The sequence below is a fragment of the Maylandia zebra genome, linkage group LG23, assembly GCF_041146795.1.
Source record: "Maylandia zebra isolate NMK-2024a linkage group LG23, Mzebra_GT3a, whole genome shotgun sequence".
Classification (NCBI taxonomy): Eukaryota; Metazoa; Chordata; class Actinopteri; order Cichliformes; family Cichlidae; genus Maylandia; species Maylandia zebra.
The window spans coordinates 33,580,628-33,605,645 of NC_135188.1; the positions used below are offsets into that span (position 1 = coordinate 33,580,628).

General features: G+C 42.3%; 1 protein-coding gene across 3 annotated transcripts in view; it reads right to left on the bottom strand.

Moving 5' to 3' along the window:
* The window catches only part of LOC106675707 (ATP-binding cassette sub-family C member 4), a 36,034-nt gene extending 13,175 nt beyond the window's left edge, over nt 1–22,859 (bottom strand). The window contains exons 1-19 of one of the 3 annotated variants that reach the window (XM_076879999.1): nt 22,826–22,859; nt 19,716–19,823; nt 19,205–19,325; nt 18,727–18,951; nt 18,527–18,616; nt 15,969–16,132; nt 14,135–14,260; nt 13,090–13,339; nt 12,870–12,977; nt 12,666–12,755; nt 7,566–7,757; nt 6,911–7,005; nt 6,592–6,678; nt 5,768–5,864; nt 3,228–3,446; nt 1,327–1,464; nt 1,155–1,192; nt 623–747; nt 315–461 (exon numbers count right to left, since the gene is read on the bottom strand). In XM_076879999.1, the coding sequence (XP_076736114.1) occupies nt 315–461; nt 623–747; nt 1,155–1,192; nt 1,327–1,464; nt 3,228–3,446; nt 5,768–5,864; nt 6,592–6,678; nt 6,911–7,005; nt 7,566–7,757; nt 12,666–12,755; nt 12,870–12,977; nt 13,090–13,339; nt 14,135–14,260; nt 15,969–16,132; nt 18,527–18,616; nt 18,727–18,951; nt 19,205–19,325; nt 19,716–19,771 (2,368 nt within the window). In that variant the 5' untranslated portion in view covers nt 19,772–19,823; nt 22,826–22,859. Of the gene's footprint in view, nt 1–314; nt 462–622; nt 748–1,154; nt 1,193–1,326; nt 1,465–3,227; nt 3,447–5,767; nt 5,865–6,591; nt 6,679–6,910; nt 7,006–7,565; nt 7,758–12,665; nt 12,756–12,869; nt 12,978–13,089; nt 13,340–14,134; nt 14,261–15,968; nt 16,133–18,526; nt 18,617–18,726; nt 18,952–19,204; nt 19,326–19,715; nt 19,824–21,513; nt 21,715–22,825 lie in introns of those variants that run through there. The other 2 variants (XM_076879998.1, XM_076879997.1) reach the window with 2 other exon arrangements.
* Nucleotides 22,860–25,018: the final 2,159 nt, after the last annotated feature.

Consider the following 25,018-nt stretch of genomic DNA (forward strand, 5'->3'; position numbering starts at 1 on the left):
TTCGATCCGCAGCTCTGTTTGTCTTGGTCGTTGTGTCCTTGGGTAAGACACTTCACCTGGTGATGGCCAGAGGGGCTGATGGCGCGATATGGCAGCCTCGCTTCTGTCAGTCTGCCCCAGGGCAGCTGTGGCTACAACTGTAGCTTGCCTCCACCAGTGTGTGAATGTGAGAGTGAATGAATAGTAGAATTGTAAGCGCTCGGAGGCTCTAGAAAAGCGCTATATAAATGCAATCCATTATTAACAAACACTAGGCAGATAAATATGTGACTGTTTCCTCTTAAAAATAAAAATAAATCCTGTGTAGGCCTCACCTATGGGGTTGACATCAAAGAAGCTAACAGGAGTGTGGAGCACAGCACTAAACATGCTGTTGTGAAGAGTCTGAGCTGATCTCACCAGCCCATGAAATATCACCAAACTCCTGGCAAAACCAAAGACCACAGCTGCTGCTGTCAAACCTAAAAGTAAACACAGCAGGACTATATTAAAAAAATAGTTTGGTATTTGATTTACAGCAGGATATTCTACCAAGTAATATAACATAATGGACACTAAACACATGGTAGTCAACAATAGTATGTGAAGATTTCAGTAAGAACTACAGGACTGAAAGGCTTACCTGAATAAATGCTGAGGTAAAACGAGAGATTAAACTCTTGGTATGAACTAGTAACATTCATTCCACTTTTAAGGCTAACAGCAGTGACTCTGCTGTTTGTGCCGTTTGTAAAATCATCTCTTGCCCTGTCAGGTGAGAAGACAATTAAACAAAGAACATCACTTAAACAGTCTAATAAAATGTTCTGTAATTAAATGAATAGAAAAGTAAGCTACTGGCTACAGAACTGGACTAAAGTCCTGATCTACCACTAATTTCTTTATACTTTGCTTGCAAAATGGGACACACGTGTAGTGAGTTATTGAAAACATACATAGAAATGCAGAACAGAAGGAAAAAATAGATTTATTATTTTTTTGCCTTCCCACTGTCCCCAAAGCGCTTGCTGTTTTATCAAATCTCTTTGTAGGGCCTTTACATTACAATATATCTAAAAACGTTTTAGCTCCTTAGAAGCAAATTATAAAGAAATGAGGTGTATCTCAAGACTTGCACAGTGTTACACAGTACTAAAAGTGTGTTGAGTTCTCACCAGTATACCAACCACCAGTCCTGAAGGATATATGCCACCTATTGAAAAGAAACAAACAATAAAAAAAAAAGGTTCAACTTGGTTTTGTTTCTTATGTTCACAATGAATAAAAACATTGCATTAAAAATCTCCATTCACTTGCTAATGGTACCATAAGAGGTCTGTGACTTACCTCAGCTAGAATACTAAGAAATAATATAACCATTAAAACCAGAAGGCTACAGCCTGCCGTGAAGTATGTAAAATAAATGTGACTGCTGACATTTCCTTCAGCTCGTGTCTCCTCTGCAATAGTTTGAATAGCTTCAACCTGCAAAACAAGAAATGATCCAGGCACATCTTTATACTTGAACATAGTTTTACTGTTTGTAATCTCAGAACAAAGCTGACACTTCATGATAGTGCATCTAAAATAATATTAGTGAGAAATATATATATCATGAAAACCTGACCTCAACTCAACAGAACACCTTTAGGATGAATTAGAGCAAGGACCGTGAGCTAGTCCTTCTTGTCTGACCTGATAAATGTGTTTCTGGATGAATGGTCAAATGAGCAAATACTTTTGACAGTATAGTTTTTTCTTATATATTTATTACATGTAACGTGAAATTTGACTGAAAGGAACCGTAGAGTAGGAAAAGGTGAGAATTCTTTCAAAGCTGTTGAAAGGATTGTCAAGAATAGCTGATTTAAGAAATTGGGAGACCTCACATGGAGCGGAAATGGACACATAAAGATGAGCTGAAAGCTGCCATCAAAGCAATCTTAGCTTCAGTAACAACTTTACAGTGCCTGCATGCTGATTACCTACACACCACATTACATGGATGCAGTAATTCAGTGTTAAGTGTATAAGTGCAGTGTATATGTACCATCCATTACCATATCATGTACCATGAATGAACACCACACAGCACCATATCAGCTCAATAAAGCACTTCACTCTCGGACTGCAGGCTTACTTGTTGTTGCTACAATATTTGGAAGGCAGAGCCTTCAGCTTTCAGGCCCCTCTCTGTACAGCCAGCTTCTAGTATGGATTCAGGAGACAGACACCATCACTACTTTTAAGATTAGACTTTTTATAAAGCATTAGTAAGAGCTGGATCAGGTGACCCTCAAGCCTCTTTTAGTTACACTGCAATAGGTCTAGGGTGCCATGATGCGCTAAGTGTTTCTTCTTCACTCATCTTTTTTTACTTTTTAAGAGGTTGAGGATTTGAGATAGTTGATTTGGGGTTAAATTTTCTGTGTTGTTTTAATTTTCATACATTTTCATGATTTTATTACTTCACCCCTTCACTTCACCCGTTGCCTACTGGTGGTGGTCAGAGGGCCCGGTGGCACCAGTGTCCGGCAGCCTCGCCTCTGTCAGTGCGCTCCATGGCAGCTGTGGCTACAATTTAGCTTGCCATCAGCAGTGTGTGAATCTGTGTATGAATGTGTGTGTGAATGGTGAATGACTGAATGTCGTGTAAAGCACTTTTTGGGTCCTTAGGGACTAAGTAAAGCACTATGCAAATACAGGCCATTTACCATTTATTAACACATTAACTAATTACTTAGAGCAGGGGTGCCCAATCCCAGTCCTCGAGAGCTACCGTCCTGTAGCTTTTAGATGCATCCTTGTTCAAATCAAATGAATCAAATGAATGGCTTGTTATCAGGCCTTTGCCAAACTTGATGGCATGCTGAAGAGGTAATCAAACCGTTTGATTCAGCTGTGTTGGAGTAGGGATGCATCTAAAAGCTGCAGGACAGTAACTCTCGAGGACTGGGATTTGGCACCCCTGACTTAGAGTAAGTGAACTTCTCCAATAGCTACCTGAAGTTAGCATATCTTTTCTAGCCAAATGGCTATCAGATAATATCTACAAATGTCACATATTAGAAGAAGTAATAAATGGACTTGTTTATATACCATGGTACCATATAGAAACTTTAAAGAAAAAGAGAAAGGACAATGCATGGGGGTCTATGAAAATTAATTACATTTTTAAAAAACTGAAGGTAAAACAACACTATTTTGTAAAAATAGCAATGTTCAATCTCTTTAGTAAATATACATACAGGAAGATGCTCAGTGTAGGTGCTTTCTGGTGGAAGGGGGCAGTTGAGGAAACAGTGTGAACTGTGAGAATCATTTGTCCACCGACTTTGTAAAGACAGTTTTTCTGGGTCAGCAAATGGAGACAATTGCTCCTGCTCCTCATCACGTCTCAGCAGGGACACCATATCGAGGTCAGAGGACTGCAGCTCACTGTAGCTTCCCTGGACCATGATTTGACCCTAAAGATGCAACAAAGGAAATCAGTTACTGGACATCTAGGCTGCTGTTCTTTTGGTATATGGATAGTCCAATGGGGGGAAAGGGGGTTGTTCACTGTTTGTAACCCCTGTAGGCTCTACCCTACAGGGGTACCCCAAGACAAACCTTTGCACTTAACCAAGTGAATCTGGAATCTGGGACTCTATAACCCCCTAAAACCCAGTGCATACAATCCTCATCTCCCTTTGAAACACGGGAACAGGTAGAAGTCAAAGGCGTCAAAGGCTTCAATGTAGGAAAGTGTTTACTGAAACTTCTCCAAACAAAGAAATCAAACTCATAAAACCCGAGAAGAATGAGTACTGAGGTCAATCTTAAGGGTGGGTCTGTATGGTCAATGAAACTTTGGAACTCCAAATGTGTGCTCCAAACACAAATACAAAACATCTTAACCACACGGAAAACCATTTTATAAATCTGTACATCCAAACCTAAATAAATGCTGCTTGTTTACGCACAACTTCAAGTTCAGAAATTTGATTATGTTCTTTCAAAAAATCTTCCTGTGCACACAAATATCTAAAAATACACATAACCCTTTGCCTCACTTACAAAACCTTAAGTGCACATGCACGAATCATTCATTACATACAGGTCACATCGCATGTCCACATAGGGTTTTGAGACCCAGGTAGTTTCACACAGATCCACAAATCTAAGCTGTGTTCAAGTCCCAGCAGAAAACTGGGACATCTGTGCTTCCACTGTCCACTGTTCCATTGCCAAGGTTTGTCTGACTTGATGTCAGCTGAGAGCAGAAATGTCCAGGATTAGCAATTAAGCTAACAATAATGTTGCTGTTTTCAGAGAATAGTAAGATTAACATCAAAGTTTTATTTCACATTAAATGGATTAGCATATACCCACTTCAGAGGATGGTCCACAGTCCTGTACAACCATGGTGTTGTGAGTGAAAATTAAAGTGATGTTATGTGTATGCACAGAAAGATTTTTGAAAGAGAAGATGATCAGATTTCTTAAATTGAACTTAAAAAGTTGTGCATAAGTGATCACAATGCATTTAGGTGTGGATGCACAGATTTGTAAAATACTTTTACCTGTGGTCAAAATGCTTCGTATTTGTTTCGATTTTAGAAATGGTTGAAATGTCACCATTTATACATATATACATATATAGGATTATGACTAACACTGACACAAGCGACAGCATTAATAAAACCACAGACAGATGAGTAGCAGTTATGTCCTTACAGTGTAAGACAGCTCTTCTGAGAAACCTTGGATCCTGACATTCGTGGTCCTATATACACATATCACCATCTAAACAACAGGTTCTCAACAAGTGCAAATACATCTAATGGACAAGAGCTCCCCAGTTTACAGCTAAACCAGCCCCAAACATTCTTTTAAAAAGCCAAAGCCCCAGCAGGCAACCCACAGGACCGATAATGTCCAGGTGCATGAAACCACTAAACTGTCATGATTCTGGGTCTTCTGGCCCAATGTTTTGAGTATGTTTATGTTTAAGTTTATTAGGTTCTCTAAGTTCAATTCTATTGTGCATAGGTTGCCGTTACAGTTCACTGTTTATTAGATTCCCCTTGCGTCTTCACCCCTGTTTTTAAGTCTCCCTCACCCCTCATGTGTTTCATATCTGCGTTTCTTATGTTGTCAAGCTTGTGTTGTCACGTCTGTGTCTCGTTATGTTTCCCATTTTATTTTGAAGAGGTCTGGTGTCCCATGTTCTTCGTGTTTAGTTTTGCTCTTCCCCTGTGACATGTTAATTTGTGTCAGCTGTGTCCCTATGTGTTTCCACTTCCCCTGATCACCTCCAGTGGGTGGTCGTCTGCTATGTTCATGTCATGTTTCCAGGTTTTTCTAGGAATCCATGCCAGGTCTAAATGTTCAAGGTTTGTGAGGTCATGTTTTAATCTTAGTTCACCCAGTTTAGGTTATTGTTTACTTTCGTCTTTGCCTTTTGTTTTGTACCATTTTGCCAGCCTTAATAAACAGCTCATTTTTGTTATGCTCAAGTTTTGTCTCTTTGCATGTCTGCACTTCCACGTCCTCACTCCTCACAGTCGGCTGTCCGTCGGCAGCCATACTGTGACATAAACAGCCCAGGTTCATTACTGAATGGGTGAGAACCTTTTTTGTGGTTTTAATGTCGCAGCTGATCAGGTTATTGTCACCATGTCAGGCCAAGTCTGACCGACTAGGCAGGATTCTGCTGTGGGAATGCTTTATTTATTGCAATGGCATGGTTAAGAAGCAGGAGGCAGGCTTCCTTCAAGCAATTTTCTTTTGCAGGAGTACAAACCTCCTTCAGGACCAGGATCTGGTCAACTTCCCTCAGATGTCGCAGCTGATGTGTGACCAGGATACGACACTTGTTCTTCAGCAAGCCACAGATACACCTGATCATAAGCACAGACAGGTGTACACATTTCATAAATAAGAAGTGGAACTTTTCTCCTTTTAAAAATCTCATATAGGTCCATACTGCACGACACAACGCAGCTGTGTAATGCGAGCTCAGTCCTCAAGATCCAGATTCATTGTTTGCGTTTGTTTAAAGTGATTACAATATTGGAACTATGACACATTTATAGCTGACTTGTGTAAAATTTGAGTAAGAGAACATTTAAAAGGTCAAACAGGATGTGTGGCAGAAAATATATTTCTACAGGGGGAAAAAAGCAAAAAGTCTGTGGCTGTGATAGAGCAGAAAAGGATCTGTGTGCATTACCTCAGCAGTATGTACTTAAAGAAATCTTTATGGCTTTTTCTCCTTATCTCTGTGTCAACTGAGAGGCTTTAAAAGGACTGGTAACAGTTAAATAATGCTTATTTGGAACTGCCAATCATGCAGTGCAACTAAAATAAAAATCATGGCTCGATGTGAGCATAATAATCCCACTTCTAAGTTTATCAGTGATAGTATTGTTGGGTCTTTACTTTACAGTATAAAGTGCCATGAAATGACCGGTGTTGAATTGAAAACTCAAATCTAACCTTACAATTAATAATTCCCTTCGTTTCTATAAAACAGAGATATGTAGCATGTAGAATATACTATACTTCATGTGTATGAATACATATGGGTATCTCTTTGGGACACAGATAATTGTGAGCAGTCATTACTTGTCGAAAAGATGTTTTCCAACTTCTGCATCCACAGCACTTAAAGGGTCATCCAGGAGGTAGATGTCTGCATCCTCATACACAGCCCTGTAAAAAAAAAGGGCTTTGATTATGGCATGTGAAGTAGAACAACTATAGCAACAGTAGTGTGCATACCTGGAGGTTTAAAAAAATTGCCCGAACATATAGGTTATTGCTGCCTCTATTTTAGGCTGCCTAATAACTCAGAGAAGGAATTCAAATCTGTTGAGGATTATACTAAAAATGGATTTCTCTCCTGTGCATAACAATGACATAACTGCTGTGACTGTTGTCGTACCTCGCCAGGTTTACACGAGCTTTCTGTCCACCACTGAGTGTGGCTCCTCTGTCTCCAATCAGTGTTAGGTCTCCATCTGGGAACATCTCCAGGTCCTGCACAAAATGTACGTGTAACAAAAATAAATGTGAATGCCAAAAATAGGGGAACATTTTAGTCATTTGATAAATATTGGCAGTTTGGTTTTGTTCTTCAGAATATTAGCAAAATAGGCTATCCTGTACTATAAGCACAGATAGAGATTCCAGGACAAGTATTAATGATCGAAACGCAGACTAGGCATTAAAAACATAAGAGGAAAGGAAAAACCTGAGAATAACTAACAAAGAAACTATGAATACAAAACATAAAATCAGAATGAAAACACAACCCAAGCAAACATAATATTCAACAGAAAATTACAACAAGGTCATACAGAAAATATCAAACTGAAGACTGAGATTCCAAAGCTGAAAAACGCTGGGTACAAAACCCAGAATCATGACTAGAAGAAGCCTGAGTTGTGGACATGCATCTGCTTCTCTGTAAAGTCCGGGTCCATGAAATCCACAGTAGTAGTTCAGGCTTTAGAAGCTTTTCAGTCATAGTTTTTCAAGTAGTATTTCTACATTGTCATGAACACAATATTCCGTTTTGATAGAACACATTAGCTCACCTTCTTCAGAGCACAGGCTCTAAGGACCTGCTCATATTTCTTTGGGTTAAGTTCTCTCCCAAAAAGGATGTTGCTGCGAATGGTTCCAGGGAACACCCACGGTTGCTGGGATGCGTAGGTTAGCTGACCTTTGACCTTCAGTGTGCCTGTATCACGAGGAAGCTCTCCCAGGATTGCACTTAGCAGGGATGACTGAGGAAAACATGGATGTCATGCATGTAAGCTGGGTAAATTGCATTTTTTTTTTTTTTTTTTTGTCAGTGACAAATACTGCAATGGTTTAGCACTTTGTTTCCAAGTTGCTATGGTGCAATGGCCCAGACAAATTCTGGACCTCAACACAACTCAAACACCTTGGCAGAACCATAAAAGAGCTGTGTATAAACATATGCCTCTAAACCTGAATAAACTGAATAATGACTGATAAAGTCATACAGATCAGATTTAGCTGATCTTTAGCTACTTTTGCTAAATGTGAATGTACAAGGTACTGAATCATGGGCCACATATTTCATAGGACTCTATGCAGTAACAGAAAAAAACAAAACAGAAAAAAAAGGAAAAAACCTCCACTCTTTTACAAATGAAATCAAGCACACTGTTAAAAGAAAGAATTAAAGGATGTTTTTTAAATAAAGTCGAGTCAGTTAAACTTTTTTTTTTTCGTGTCCCGTTTGGATCTTTAGCCATCAGAATTGTTGTTTTAAGGCCAAGAAAGATGCCAAGCGGATTTATTTTACCAAGTGGATCATCATGGCCTTGCCATATTGGTCCATATGAATTTATTTTATTTTCGGTTGCTATAAACGGGACAGACATGACTGGGGGATAGGACAGGGAGAAAGAATGAAAGAAAGAGAGGGAGAGAAAGAAAACCAAAGGGGAGAAGAGACGGTGAGAAAGGGGGGAAGAAAGAAAGAAAAACAAACAAAACACCTGGATCACCTGTATGAAGAAAAAAAAAAACAGAAGAGAAAGCAAACAAAAAAAGAGCAACATAATAAAAACAGCACCATCACAATAAACTAGCTAGCTGTAGATAACAGTAGATACTAAATATTAAATGATATTGTGCAGCACGCAAGATAGACAGCACACAATGTGCTTTGAGGCAGCAGCCAAGAAAGGTGTAGTCCGTGTCTGTGAATACCCGTGTGTACACCTGTGTGCATACCTGTGTGGATCAGCATGCTTGTATTCCAAAGGTTTCTCCATGTAACGATCTGCTAGGGAGTGTGGGGAGCCACAGCCCCGTCCTCCAGGGTATGAAGCAGGTATGGAGGAGATCCAGGCCCCAGATATCCAGAGGCCCCAGAGTACAAGGACCCGAGGAGAACCACCAAAAGGGGGGGAACCGTGCCACCCTCCTGGGAAGAGCTGAGTAGAGCCCCAAACGAGAGGTCATCCAGCAGCTACGGAGCAGAGGCCAGAGGGGGTTGCAGTGGCGTGCCCGCGGGCTCTGCCGGCAGCCAGCTGTGCCAGAGAGGACCGAGCTTCAGGCCCAGAGGCCAGAGGCCTGAGGGCATCCCACCCCCCGGAAGGGGCCCAGCCGGGCCACAGGCGCCAGGTCCCACCAATCGGCCACCAGGAGTGAGCCGGTACATACATGAGTGCCCAGCCCCAGACGACAAGGACCACCAACACACCAAGGTCTGAGGGCATCAGCCACCGGCAGGGAGTGTGGTGAGGGGAGATAGGCCTCCGTACTTTAGAGGGCCTGAGATCTACCCAGAGAGGTTGAGTCTAAGACCCAACCTGACATATAGACACAGACGAACAGGCGCACGCGGACACAAACGTGCATTCCCACCCCATATGCACAACCAAATACTCGGCACTTACCTAACGTGCAGACAGACACAAATAGACACTACACAGACAGTCGCACTCCCCAAACATACTCCATATCCCAGGTCCAGGTACCCCCGCCCTCAGAGGGGCAAGCCGCACCTAGACCCAGGAGATGTAACCCTTCTCTCTGGGGTGGAGGCAAGCGGACCACCTCCTTATCTGCAGTAGCAGGGAGGCCCCGCATCCCAGACCCCAGTCTGACGGCCAGCACCTCCTCCCAGCCCCCCAGCCCTGACGGCCAACAGAACCGGGGTGAGTGAAGACCTCAAACCTCCCTACGCCCGCTCATATGTAGTGTTGCTGTGTGCTGTTCTAAAGTGCATTTAAAACTCAGGAGAGCATGGTACTAGCTTCCTCTCAGAGAGCAGCACGGCTCCTCCCGAAAACCCTTAGTGTCTAAATACATTTAAAATTGAGGGTAGGGCATCAGCGCCCGAGGTGGGTTGGAATACACCAACCATCCTCTGGATGCTGTAAAACGTGCCCACCCCCAAGGCCCTATATGTATGTGTTATGTGAGAGTGTGAGTAATGTGGATGTCTAGGTTGCAGAATAAAATTGAGGCACAGGCGGCCAGAAGGGGACAGAGAGGGAGTGCCTCCCCTGCACCCTGGTGACATACCTGCACCCCAAGCCCTGCGTGTGTGGGTGGGTGTGGTAGAGCGGGAATAGGGAGGCAGCTGAGGATGGGGAGGGAAGAAAGGGAGGGGCAAGTGGCCCCTCCCTGGGGCCAGCTCCCCCGCTGACCCCAGTAGGCACCCCCACACTCTGGAACCCACCAGGGCAAGGGGGCCCAGGCCCATCCGGACCGGGGCCCGCAGCAGCAGCACCGCCCAGCCCCACAGAGTCTGGGGCAGCCCCCCTGACTCCACCCCAGAGAAAACTGCACCCACTCCATCATCCAATCATCTCCCAAACTACACAAGACAATAGATACCCAGGTTGAGTTCATTCTCCACCTCTCCTAAATCTCTCCCCCCCCCCCACCTGCAGAGTGAGCTCCTGTAGTGAGGAGACCACCTGCAAAGATATAACAACCTCCCCACCAGTTAAAGAGCCCCCTAGTTGGGCCGATGCACCAGAGGTCCCCTGCACTGGGGCCGAGCCCCCCTGCACCCACCCGCCCACTGCTCCGGCGACACAACAGCCAGGACCCAAGCCCCCAAGGCCCGGCCAGCACCCCAGACCGGGGGGCGGAGCACCCCCAGACCCCCAAGCCTCCACGCCCGTCCCGGACCCTCCCAGGGGCAGCCAGGCTACCAGGCCAGTAACCAACGTCCGCCAGCACAGACCCTCTCCCATCTCCGCTGTACGCAGCCACAAGGAAAACACCATCCAAGAGCCCCAGAGCTCCTAACCAGGTCATGGTCACATCCCCCAGGTTAGGCCCTCCAGGGAAACATCCCTAGGGACTCCCCAGACACCCTAAGGCCGTCCCTACCCCCATATCAACTACAATAGCGAAGGCAGGACCAAACCATGACCCCCCACCCCCACTAGGTGATGAAGCCAATCAAAGGAGCCCAAAGGGATTGATCAAATGTGATGGCAGAGGTTGTATCAAGACTAATGTGATCTATTAGATGGTTTTTATATTGGTTAGAATTAAGATTATTTTTATTTTTCCAGTTAATGAGGACCATTTTCTTGGCAATGCATAGGGCCGTAAAAACAACGTGGGCTGTGTTTATTTCTGCAGTGACCTCATCCAAGTTGCCCAGCAAGCATATTAAAGGGGAGGCTGGAATGTTACATTTCAGACACTTTGATAAGTCTACACATATCTCACGCCAAAATTTCTGAACTGGTGGACAGAACCAAAGAGCGTGGATGTAATTGTCCGTTGTATTTGCTGTGCAGTGTGAGCAGTTGTTGGAAGGCGTATAGCCCATCTTGAACATCCTATGACCAGTATAGTGCACTCTGTGTAATATTTTGTATTGTATTAATTGCAAACTGGGATTTCTGATCCATTGAAAGGTTTTTAAGGATATCTGAGACCAAAGGTTTGGGTCTAAGTTGATTGATAAATCTGGTTCCCATTTTGCAATAGGAAGGGATATTGATTCATCTATTTTAGAAAGTGTTCTGTATATTTTAGACAATGATTTGGGGGGTTTTAGACTAAAAAACTGTACCACAGTTGGTGGTGTTTGTAATTCAGCTTCACTGGGATTAAATTTCTTTTTTACTATGGATTTAATTTGTTGATATTCCAAAATTCATTTCTTGTTGATCCCATATTGTGTAACTAGTCTGTCAACTAGTCAGTTAAACTTTTGGGATATTGATGTGATCAGTCAAATAGCAGAGGGGGTTGTTAGTCGATACCTGGACCCTACAGAGATTGCACAGGTAGTCCATCTCCCACATGGTAAAACGGTAAATGAAATTCCAGGAGACAAGAAAATGTTCTAGGAGACCTGGACAAGGCTGTTGAAGGCCCTTAACCCATCATCAGGACTGGGATCTGCTCCGTTTTACAAAAGGAAACTGGATGATCACTGCCAAAACCCTATAAAAATGACAATAATGGCGCCAGAGAGCCCAGTGCCCTCTGGTAAGCCCTGTGCTCACCACCCAGCACCATGGAACCCAACTAACCTTTGCCATAGAATACCAGAATTGGTAGGTCCTCCACTTGCGCCCTGTGCTTTTCAAAGATGAAAGCAAGCTTAACCCATGCACATGTGACAGAACTGAAAGGGTCTGGAGAAGTCGTGGAAAAATGTATGTTGTGTAACATCATTCAGCATGACTGGGTTGGTGGTGAGTCACTGGCATATTGATAGAGGGATGCACAAACCTCTACAGGCTAGGCAACGGCACCCTGACTTTCAATAGATATTGTAATAAAGTCCTTGAACTTTATCAGACCATATGCTTGTGGGTCCTGGATTCTTCCTGGTGCACAGCAATGTCCAACCTCATGTGGTGAGAGTATGCAGGCAGTTCTTGAAGGATGAAGGAACTAATACCACTGACTGGCCCCCACACTCACCTGACCTAAATCAATAGAACACCTGTGAGACATTATGTTTCAGTTCATCCAATGTTGCCAGGTTGCACCACCTAACATATTACTCAGTGCACATCAGTAATGATGATTTTTTTCCCCATTGAGATCTGATATGTTATTAAAGTGGTTATTTTTTGAGCAGCGTATAAGAATCCGGTAATAAACCGTTAGGTTAAAGACTCCTATAATCTTAGGGTGGATGCTAAAATAGATTACACAAGTTTACTGACCTTTCCGGCCCCCACTGGTCCGATTACAGTCAGAAGTTGATGTGACTTTGCTGTGATGGAAACATTCTGAAGAGATGGTGCATCCAAACTCTAAACAAAGACAAAAATGGCAGTAAGTACTACATCAAACTATAAAGTTTGCAGAAACAGTCATTGTTCTACAACAATATGTTACACCGCTACGAAATATATTACACTATTTACCTTATCCCAGTAGCAGGTCAGTTTCTCGATCTCAATAGAGTTTCCCCCCTTTTCCGCCAAAGGCAACATAATGTTTTTTCTCTCAATCTCTTCCAGTAGGAGAAAATTCTGGGAAAATGATAAACATGGTTTTACACCAGCTTTGGAAATTGTTTGACTATCTTGGACATGACTACTGGATTGCCAACTTTTCCTACAGTTTATGACAGAAATTAATTACCTTAATCCTGCGAATGCTCACTATAGTCTCTGACAACTTCTCAATGGCCAGAGGAAAGAACAGGGTCAGGGTGACCTTAATTGTACCATACAGGGACATGGTGACAAACACCTGGCTGGCAGTCATGGTGTTCCCCAAAAGAGTGTAGACCGTGAAGGTAACAAAGATTATGAGCTTGCTGCTGGCAAAGAAGGAAGCCATGTTGAGTCCTCGTAGGTAGGAGCTCTTTAATATCCGACTGATTTCTTTCCTACAAACATAAGAGAACATATGTAGATGGATTACATAGTTGAAGCAAAGTTTTAAGTTTAAATTTGGCAGGATGTTGAGCAACATCGGTTTCACTTTGATATGTCTATGACAGTAATTATATATTTAATTTTTAAGTTATGAAGGAAAAAGGAAAGAAAAGTCAGAGTGTAGCTTTTTGTGAATTCCCATGTTCTCCCTGTGCCTGCATAAGTTCTGTCTAAGTACTCTTGGTTATCCAATACAGCAGGATCCAAACCTCCCACTGAGTTTAGGGATCACTCTTGATATGAGTTTCAGCAGGAGGACAACAGTACCAATTAAGAACACCCCAGAAAAAAAAGTAGTAATATAAACTTTTTCACAAATTGAAGAAAAGACAAGCAAACATAAAATGTAAACATGTTGCAAAAGGAGGATTTATGTAAGAGTTGTAGCATTTGCACCTATGTGAAAAACGTGGAAATCCTAAGTGATTTTCAGAAAAGTTAACCTCTGACCTTGGGGTTAAGGTCAGCGGGATTTGAACTTATCTGAGATTTCTAGTAGGTGCATCATTGGTCTGAATTTGAAAATCCTATGTCGCCTCATTCTGGAGTTCATTCACAAACTTGGTATTGTCGTCCTCCCTGTGTTTTGACGACAATACCCCGTGAGCCTGTCAGAGCTGAGGGCTAAATCAGTTGATGATGGAGAGGGGTACCAAAAAAGGATAATATATGCAGTAGTATTCTGCTGGTTCAGAAAATGATTCGTGTCAAAACATTACCAGTTTGTCTGTGATTCTCATCCTTACTTTCTAACTTCAGTCACCAGGGCTGAGAACCATTTCTCCCAGACATACATCTTGATTATCCTTATGCCAGACACCACTTCATTCATGATACGGATTCTGCTGTCAGTAAGGACTGCTGTTTTGCTCCTGCCAAAAAACAACAACAAAAAACTCCACAACATGTCATTGAGGCCGCTAGTTTTCCTAATGATACATTATAAATAACATATTAGTGCATGAGAAAATAGACACAGTCATTGAACATTGTTAAACAGGCCCTGTCATGGTCCTGGGTTTGGACTCGGGTTTCAGAGTTTGGAACTTGTTTTAAAATGTTTTTAGATTCATAGGGAACATTTAGTTCTTAGTTCGAATCTTTTTAGTTCAAGTTTCTATTTCTGTTGGTTGGGTTGTTCTTCATCGTTTGATTTTCTTTGATTCATTCTTGTTGGCTCTTGTTCCCTTATTTCCTCTCCTTGTTTTTAGTTTGTCATATTGAGTGTTTCGGTTATTCATTCCCTGTTTTATTTTGGTTGTCATTTGTTTCTTGGGTCTTGTATTTAGTTTTACTTTCTTTTGTAATCATCTGATTAGTTTCAGCTGTGTCTTGTTTCCCTGGTGTTTCCTGTCTGATTTCTACATTAGCTCCGGTCTTGCAAAATATTTGCATGGCTTCAGTATCAGCTTTAACATTCCCTAGTTATCTAGGTGGACATAAAATACACTAAAGTTAAAAATGGGAGTCCTACAGAGGAGTTTATGTGTGGGTTTGTATGCATCAAATGTGTCTAATGCCAAAGCAACAAGGTTTAGGATTTCTATGACTGCAGTAAAATTCCCTCCATCCATCACTTACTCATCTGACCCAAAGAAAAAAATTAACATAGGACAATCCTTAAGGCTACGATGAAGGTCATTACTGATACAGACTGATTATACAGAACCTTAAACACACTTCGATCAGGTAATAGAGCTCATACTCTTTAGAGAGATCATATAAATCTACATTCTTCATGAAATGCAACAACTCAAAAAAAAGTAGTTTTTGTCACAGTGGTGTGATGATCAGCTGTGCACTTAGCATGCTGAGGTTAAAAACTCAAAATGGATACAGCACAAAAGGCTAAAAGCCAAAAAAAAAAAAAAGTTACACAGAGAGTATTTTGGGAAATTTGTTGAGAGTTGAGATGTCAGTGGAGGACTTTTTTTGACTGTGCCAATCTTTCTATAATTGAAACCGAGTTGGGAAGAACTCTGCTGAAGTTCGGTAAAATAATGTGCCCACAGTAAGAAAACAAGAGAAACAGAAGGTTTTCTGTGTATTAACAAACACTTCCTGCTTTATAATTACAGGAGAGTCTGGGCAATGAGCTACCAGAACATTTTGTGTAATTTCAAACATTTCTTACAATTGAATTTGTGCGAACATGTCTTTCATTTACTACAGCAACATTTCTTTAGAAAAGAAAAATCACAGCGCCACTCGTCCAGCCTGCTTAAGATCAAAGTAAGTTGTATGTGGCCCTCAAGGTAAAATGAGTTTGACCTCCTTGGTTTACGAAGTACCAGAGGGCAGCAATGCACCTTTGTGTCTAAAATCCAAGAAGAAGTCTGGCAGTCTGCCTGTTTAACCACCTTTGTATGTCTCAGTTCGGGTTTTGGAATTTCCTGGATTAGTCTTTTTTGTGTGTGGATATTTTGGAGCTTGTGAACATCGGGCTTCTACTTTAATAAAAAGGTGTGTTTTACATTTGCCCAATTTGCCTATGAGTCCTGCAGTCGGGTCTTGTTTCTTGCTGGACGTTGAGAGGTCTATAGATTGAAAGATCCATGTACTTCTCCAGTTATCCTTTACCTGAAGATGCCGAAGAGTTTTCCAAACCAGGTCTGTATCGGCATCATAACTGCAATTGTTGCCACACCTGCCAGGCACGAGGGGCCGATCTCATACCAAAGGAAAACGATGATCACCATTGCTTGCAGAGGTCCCGCCCACAAGTAGTGCAGTCTGAGTGTAATCTGTAGAGGTCATTATAAATGACATTTTGAAAAGTGTGTGACATTTGGAAGTGGCGGTCACAACTTGGATAAAACTGTCAGTCACCATAAGGGGCCTGTAATGTAAGCAAACATAGATGCCCAAGATTTGGAGAAATGTGCTAATGGTCAACAAATTTTAGGAATACTCAATAAAGTGTTGGGTAACTACATGCCGATAGAACAGCTTTAAGATGCTTGTGATTCTCGTGTGACTGCAATCACCCTCACATGTTAATCAGTCGTGTCAGGCTTTAAGCTATCCCAAAAATGATTCCTTTGTGGCATTAACAAAATAGCCGCAGAGACTTGCTTTTAATGCCTGACTGCAGTTAACCAGGGTGGATGAGCATGTTTCATTTGTGGAAGTACAGATGTTTTATTCAGATGCCTGCCTAATATTTTTGAAAACAACTTCCTGTGAATTAGACAAAAGTAAACTTAATTGTCCTACCCATACAAAAATTGCCTATATACATCCTTATGACATAGCTAGCTATCAGTTGAAGGTTTGCTCTCAGTCAATCTCATTGATTAGAAGTTATTGTGAGGTCTTGTATTAGCTCAAAATCAGTCATCTTGTGATGCCATCGTCTGAACAGGGACTCGCCAGACCTTATGCTCTATAGATGGTGTGCTGTAATCCTGGAAGTGGACAGAAATGTTTCGTCATACAATAAATGTGATCTCTCTGGACAACTTTGTATTGATTTGCTTTATATTGACACTTCCAGACCTCTTCCCTGCCCTATATACACTCAACAAAAATATAAACGCAACACCTTTGTTACTGCTCCCATTCCCCATGGGATGGACGTAGAGACCTAAAATTCATTCCAGATACACAATATAACCATCCCTCCCAAACAGTGGTCACAAATCAGTCCAAATGTGTGGTAGTGGGCACATCTGCTATATTGAGATAATCCATCCCACCTCACAGGTGTGCCACATCAGGATGCTGATCTGACATCATGAGTAGTGCACAGGTGTACCTCAGACTGCCCACAACAAAAGGCCACCCTGGAATGTGCAGTTTTGTCTCACAGCAAAATGCCACAGATGCCACAAGCAATGAGGGAGCGTGCAATTGGCATGCTGACAGCAGGAATGTCAACCAGATCTGTCGCCCGTGCATTGAATGTTCATTTCTCAACCATAAGCAGTCTCCACAGGCGTTTCAGAGAATATGGCAGAACATCCAACCGGCCTCACAACCGCAGACCTCGTGTAACCACACCAGCCCAGGACCTCCACATCCAGCAGGTTCACCTCCAAGATCGTCTGAGACCAGCCACCCAGACAGCTGCTGGAACAATTGGTTTGCACAACCAAACAATTTCTGCACAAACTGTCAGAAACCGTCTCAGGGACGCTTGACTGCATGCCCGTCGTCCTCATCGGGGTCTTGACCTGACTCCAGCTCGTCGCCGTAACAGACTTGTGTGGGCAAATGCTCACATTCGATGGCGTCTGGCACGTTGGAGAGGTGTGCGCTTCACGGATGAATCATGGTTCACATTGTTCAGGGCAGATGGCAGCTGAGAATGTCCCAGTTCTTGCATGGCCAGCATACTCACCGGACATGTCGCCCATTGAGCATGTTCGGGATGTGCTTGACCGGCGTATACGACAGCGTGTACCAGTTCCCACGAATATCCAACAACCTCGCACAGCCATTGAAGTGGAGTGGCCCAACATTTCACAGGCCACAATTGACAATCTGATAGACTCCATGCGACGATGTGTTGCACTGCATGAGGCAAATGGTGGTCACACCAGATACTGACCGGTTCTGGGTCCCCAGACCCCCAATAGCGCAAAAAACTGCACATTCCAGGGTGGCCTTTTGTTGTGGGCAGTCTGAGGTACACCTGTGCACTACTCATGATGTCAGATCAGCATCCTGATGTGGCACACCTGTGAGGTGGGATGGATTATCTCAATATAGCAGATGTGCCCACTACCACACATTTGGACTGATTTGTGACCACTGTTTGGGAGGGATGGTTATATTGTGTATCTGGAATGAATTTTAGGTCTCTACGTCCATCCCATGGGGAATGGGAGCAGTAACAAAGGTGTTGCGTTTATATTTTTGTTGAGTGTATAACATCAAGCAGAGGGTCAAGAGTTCAGATTTTTCATCTTTATCATTCTCCTGTGGCAAGTTAGTGTAGTAACTTTTAAATAATATCTAAAAAAAACCCTGTATTTACCACAAATACCCATCTACTCAAATACCTAATGAAAAAATGTTTCAAAGGGTACATCCAGGTTAACCCTCTGTCCTTCTGTTGTCTCGGTTACAATTCTCCAAATGTAGTTTCAAGTTGGTTCTTGACCCTTACAAATTTAGGTCATCTGTTGCCTTACCTCATCAAAATGATTAACATCATTTGAAAGTAGGTTCACTATTTGACCGGTGGTTGTTCGTCCGATGGATTCAGTGCTGAGACCAAGAGCCTGATGAGAACATTTTTACTTAACAGCTTGAAAAATTTACAAAATTATTCTGAGAGTTGTGAGCTCAAAAATTTGCATCTCTTGTGCAAATTTTCTGAATCTTCACTGACCTTCCTGTAGATCATGTGACACATAGCCACTCTAATCCTCATGCCTGTTCTTTGGACATGATAGTAGTAGAGATGTTGGAGGATAGTCAGTCCAAACGTGGAGATGGACATCGCAGCAGCGTAAACATACGCCATGCAAAGACTCCTCTGATCATCTGGGTGATAATTCTCAAAGAAAAGGATTATTTTTCCCAGAAGAAGTGGCTGGATCACTTTGATTGCCTCCTTTACGACAAAGACAATAAATACATAATGGAATATGCAAACAAGCTTCACTCTATCCATTACTAGTACTGGATGTGGTAAATTGGTTCAAATATCTGCTAGTAATACAATAATACAGTAAAACTACAGTATTCCTTTTTATTTTAGCTCATCTGAAATAATATGGCCAGAAAACCGCACAAAATCTCAAATACGACCTGTGCATGAATGATTGTTTTAACACTGGTGCCAATTGTAAATATTCACAACATACCAGAAAAAATTCAAATAGGCCGGCTAATGCATAGGACTTTCCATAGCACTTTATAAGAACCCTGGAGAGCTGCGGCTTCCATAGTTCCTTTGAAGCCTTTTTTACTTCCTCGTTCCAACATCTGCAAATCAAATGAATTTATTAGTTGAGCCCAGGATTTATAAACACATTTCCAACAGAGGTGCTTTACTATTTTATGAAAATTATTTGCATTGAAATTTGATGGCAGCAACATATCTCACAAAGTTGGGACAGGGCAAGAGAAGGCTGCAAAGGTAAGTGGCACTAAAAAGAAACAACTGGAGGACTTTGAGGCTAATTAGGTTAATTAGCAGCAGGTCAGTAACACAATTATCAGACCCTCGAAAGCACTTGATATTACAAGCAGTGGCAGGTTGACAGAATGGCAATCCACACTATAAAAAAATAAAACATTAACTTGAAACAAACAGACATGTTTCTTAACCAGCACCACTTCTGGTTTTGTCACATTAGCCTTTTGCTGAAGTACCTCTGCAGCTCCTCTCCCAGGGTTTCAGACCGATCCTCCGGAAGGACACTGTACATGTCACCTTTCTCGAGCCTGTGTTGGCCAAGCTGTAACAGGGGGTTTAACCAACTGAAACAGAAAAAAACAAACCATTTCCATCTGGCAGAGAAAAATACAAATCACTGTGGTTTAGAAAAGACATATCTAAGCTGACTGTGAATGTCTGAACTATTTGTGCTTAATGAGTTATTTGGAGAAACAGTGTTTCTAGTGATGGACTTGGAGGATCTCTTAAAGCTAATGCTGTTCACACATCAAATATCGGCCACAGTCCCGGAAGAACATTTAAAATTACAATGTAAATTCACAGGTATCCAGCTTCTTGAATTAACAAGCAAGTGATGATGATCAGTGTATGAATAACTAATAAGCACAGGAAAGCAACTGGTGCTGAAAGAAAAAGACAGCTCTTTGAGGCTGGCTGTGGGAATGAATCAATCTGCATACTGTAACAACCCTTTTGGGTTATAGCACCACTAGGGGGGGTTGCCCTACTATTGTAGTAGCTATGGGAGTCTCCTAGGGGGTGTGTGAGTTGTTAGCGGCAGCCATTACATGCTGCTCGTGTTCTGTTCTCAGGATAGACCTCACCGTTGTAACGGCCTGGCACCGGCGACTACCGATCCCCGCACATGTATGTACGGACAGTGTAGAGCCGTGGAGACCTGGCTTGTATGGTCTTATGTTGCTGACAAGGAATAAAGGTCTGTTGTTTAATTTAACTGACTGGCTCCGTGTTATCCGGCTAACCTCCACACCACATGCCCGCTGGACCGCTCCTTCCTCGCCAGACTGCTGTTACAATACGCTGACTTCACACTGCAGTCCAGAGAAACGAATGACTACACCCACTTCTATATAGTCTATATATAAACCTTTAAAAAAGCAGTGTGTACGACTTAGGGCAGCTAGTGGTGAAGTTGCAGATAGCAAACAGCTGCTCTGGCCTCGCCTTCATCTTCCGAGCAAATAGGAATACTTGCTGTGACTGCTAAACATGTTAAATGTCGTCTGTGAAACGAGAGAGGGCCCTGGTTTGTTTCTCTGTAAAGCCTTACAGAGTTCACTGAAGTCACCTAGTGAGCTCATTGCAATAGTCTCATCAGTTTTCTCCAATAAAAAGAAACGGCTGATTAAACTAGATGTGCAATAAAGAACGTGTTTTAACTTCTATTTGCATGAAAGCTTTTCAAAAATACTTGAGAGCCTCAGACTTTGTGAGAGCATCAGTTTGCACGTTGGGACTGGACCAAGACGTACATCGGAATGCCCGTAGGGGATATATCACGTGATGTTCTTTAAGTAACTGACACATATTTGTTATGTACAATATGTACAAGCCCCTATGCGAAGGGGAAGCCTATATTCAGTCACCTATGGAATATGGACAGTTTACATTTGACATTTATAGAACGATTGACTTACACTCTCCCTGTAGATATAACGGGCCTTTTTTAAAAGCCCACTTTAAAAAGATCAAAAGATCCGCAAGCCCTTTAAGTTCTAACCTATTTGATTTCTCAGTTACTTGTTACCCGAGTCTTCTAGTCGTTACTGAGTACACAAAAATAAAAATAAAAATTCCCTCTTCGCTCCTAGATTCCGATTCATCTCTATGATATACTTTATTCCCATTTCAGACGGAACACTTTAAGTGCTGTCACTCAGTGCGGAATAATTTGCAGAAACTTTCTTCTTTCTTTTGACTGATATACTAACAACATGCTGAGGAATCCAATATCTTCATTAATGCACTTACCACAAAAAGACCCTTGAAAAAAAGCTGGCAGTGGCCAAAGGATTGCGCCTGCTGTCTGCCTTTGTAGTCTCCATATTAGATGGGTGCTCTGAGGCTGCTGTCTGTACCCATCTGTACACAGTGTTCACTCAGGGACGACTTCGATCACTAAATGTATAGTTGGCTTGCGTCATGTAAAGCCAAGACTGCTGAAGCTGTTCTGTGTTTCACTAAACTGTCTCCACCTGTTCCCAGGTGTAAATGCACAACAAGAGGCGGAGTGTTTAACTATAAAGTAGAAATGAGCCTAGTGAGCTTTCTGAACCTCCAATGGAAAAAAAAAATCTATGGAAATAACCGCGTACATGTTTGAAATAAAATAACTGTCATTTAATGTCACGGACAAGTGTTTAAGTCGGCATTTTCAGTGACAATTTCACGTTACAAAACAAATCTGAACGAGTTGCACTTTAACGCACCATTTAAGCAACGCCTATAGTCAGATACAGTTATGAAAGTGCAATATCGAGGGCCCCGGTTTTCACGTGTGTTTCCTGATCCCCACGTGCAGTAGCTGGTGTGTCAGGACAGCGCGAGCACCTGGAGTCTGGGCCGTCTTCAAAGTTCAAAAGACAACTTCGTCCAAATGACATCAAACTTCACTGTTTTCACTCCATCTGTCCATTTTATGCCAAAATGTCCATGCAAATAGTGCAGAGAGTCTCACCGGGATGCATAGTGGCATTATACAATAGGACGTCACATCAGGGCTGCTGAGTTTAGCAGACTACAGAGATTCTGTCCCTATACCAAAGCACTATGTTACTTAAGTTTTGCATCTTGATGAGACACCAGCAATGCACAGAGACAGCTGCTCTAACCAAGTAAAGACCCATCTCTCACTTAGACAGCTAAACTGAAGCCATAACCTCTGTTGTGATGACACAGCACTGTCAGATCTCATTTAGTAAAAATGAGAGTCAGGATTTAGTTTCTCTTTAAATCAGAGCCAAGAATTAAATACCTTATAACAATATCCAATTTTAGCTCAAAGACACGGAGACAACTTTGCCAAAAGTGTTACAAATGTATGTGATATGATCCACAAACCTGAACTAAGTGTACACCGTGATTTATGTGTAACTTTTGAGGGTTAACAAATGAGCGCTCCAGTCCACACACAGACATGCACCTGAACACATTGCGATCATTTGCGCACAACTTTTTAAGTTCATCATTTTCTCTTTGACAAAGGTTCCTGTGAGCGCACGTAACGTCCCTGCTGGTCGCTTACAAAACCTTAAACGTATGCACAAGAATCGTTGATACCTACAGATTGCGTCACATGCCCGGGAGAGGTTCTGAGACGGCGGCTGCTTCTCACAAATCCAAAAATCTAAGCTACGTTCAAGGCCCAGTGGAAAACGGAGACATCTGGATTTCTATTGTATTTTTTTCTAATAAACAGATGGGTTCATCTCTCCACTAGAAAACACAGATATTATTTTATTCTTTAAATAAGCTGCCGCTACATGCTGGATGTTCATCTGCTGGGAAAAGTCAGTCAATGCTCAGTTCGTTTCTGCTCTGCCCGGTTAGATAAACCCTGGAGACGAAACAGCGGAAGCCAGATGTTCCTTTTTTTACTGTGACTTGAATGCAGCTTAGTTTTGTGGTTTTGTGTGAGGCTGGCTGGGTCAAAGTTGTGCCAAAACCCCACGTCGGCATGCGACGTGATTTGTGCGTGCCAGGCCATTCGTGCGCATTTATGGTTTGTAAGAGAGCGAGGGGGCGGTTACACGTCGGTTTAGACATGCGTGTGCACAGGAAGCTTCTTCACAGAGAAAATGATCCGATTTGTGAAGCCGAACTTAAGGCGTTGTGCAGAAACGAGCAGTATTTCTTCAGGTTTGGATGCACGGATTTGATAAATGGTTCTACGTGTGGTCAAGATACATGCAACTGTGAGCCCTCAAAGGTTACACGCAAATCACTGTGCACATTTAAAAAGCTTGTTTTGGGCTTGTAGGCATTCAAAACACTTTCTCTCTATGCAAAGATCATCAGGTTTACACTGCAGTGTCAGATAATGTTCTTTAAACTGATTCATATCATATCTAACAGCTGCAGAGGTACAGAAGACGAAATATACATTTGTATTTTTTAAAAGCTTCCTTTGTCTGCTGTTGTTTTTAATGGCCTGGTCCTTCTTGGTTTCCAAAGGGATGCTTTGCCTTCTTTACTTTTGTCTCTAAAAGATGCCCCAAAGGTGTTTCACTTGTTTCAAGTCACGCAACACACCTCTCCAGGTGATAGTTTTTCTTTTGCCTGTATTAGAAACACTCGTGAGTTTTGCCAACATGTTTTGCTTTGTCATCATCTCTTTTCTGGAGGATTCTGGCGACTCGGTCATCTCGTTAGCTTCTGGTATACGTTGAGGCATTCATGGTGCCACCTACCAAAGACACCTCCTTCATGCAGCCTCATAAGATAAACTCCTACCCCCACATCTAATATTCTCCAAATATTCATCAAGTGTCTTTTCATGTTTTATTTATTTTGTTTTTTGGATTCCCATCGCACACAACATGAGTGATCGTGTCACCAACTCTCACAGAAATTTGCAAATCCACTTTTGGCCCTTGTGCTAACTAAGAAACAGTCTTTAGTGTCATTCCTGCACATCTTAGATAGTTCAGCTCAGTTCTTTTCCATGTGGACACATGGTGGACACAACCCATTAACAAATACTGACAACGCTTTGGTGTCCGAGCATTTCACAGGCCAGAAGAAACTCCCCTGCGTTGCAGTATGCATGCGTTTGTTGCATTGTTTCAGCTGTGGAGCAGTTTTTTAACTTTGAAATACCGCAGTTACTGAAGACACATCTCTGTTGTATTCTGTACTCACTCATGCAAAGCCATCAGCAGAGGGCGCTCAGAGCCCATTTATGAAACATACTTCACTTGCTGTCATTCTATCAACAAATTACTCAGCAATCATTCATATTTTCATTTTCAGAAGTCATGTTACTCTCTCAGAAGAATTAAGAAGCTGATGGGAGGATCCATGGGAGGAAGTGGGTGAATACAGCATGTATTCACTTGTCGATCCATCCCTCAGATGCAGTATAAACGTATAAATGTAAAGGAGCTGCAGGTTCATTGTGGTTATTTGGGATAATTTTATATTTGAATCCAATAAGGTTTTTAATTTGAACAAATATGATGCTAACACTTTCATTCCAGCAGTAAATTAAGTCTGGAAAAGTCAGACTTGCATTGTTACTCCAACCTAAATGGTTAAAAAAAAAAGAAGAGAAATCTATTAACTAGTTTCTCGTTTGAAGCGTTTACCTGAAGCTCTCTGAGCTCTCCACATCACAGACTGCTTCTATTGGCTGTCCATGTGCACGTCAGCAGTCACTGCTGCATCCTGAGCCCCAGCTGTTGCTGTGTCACATCTTCTTTACACCAGGGGCCGAGGCTTTGGTTGACCTAGTTGCTGAAAAGCCCATAAGGCATGG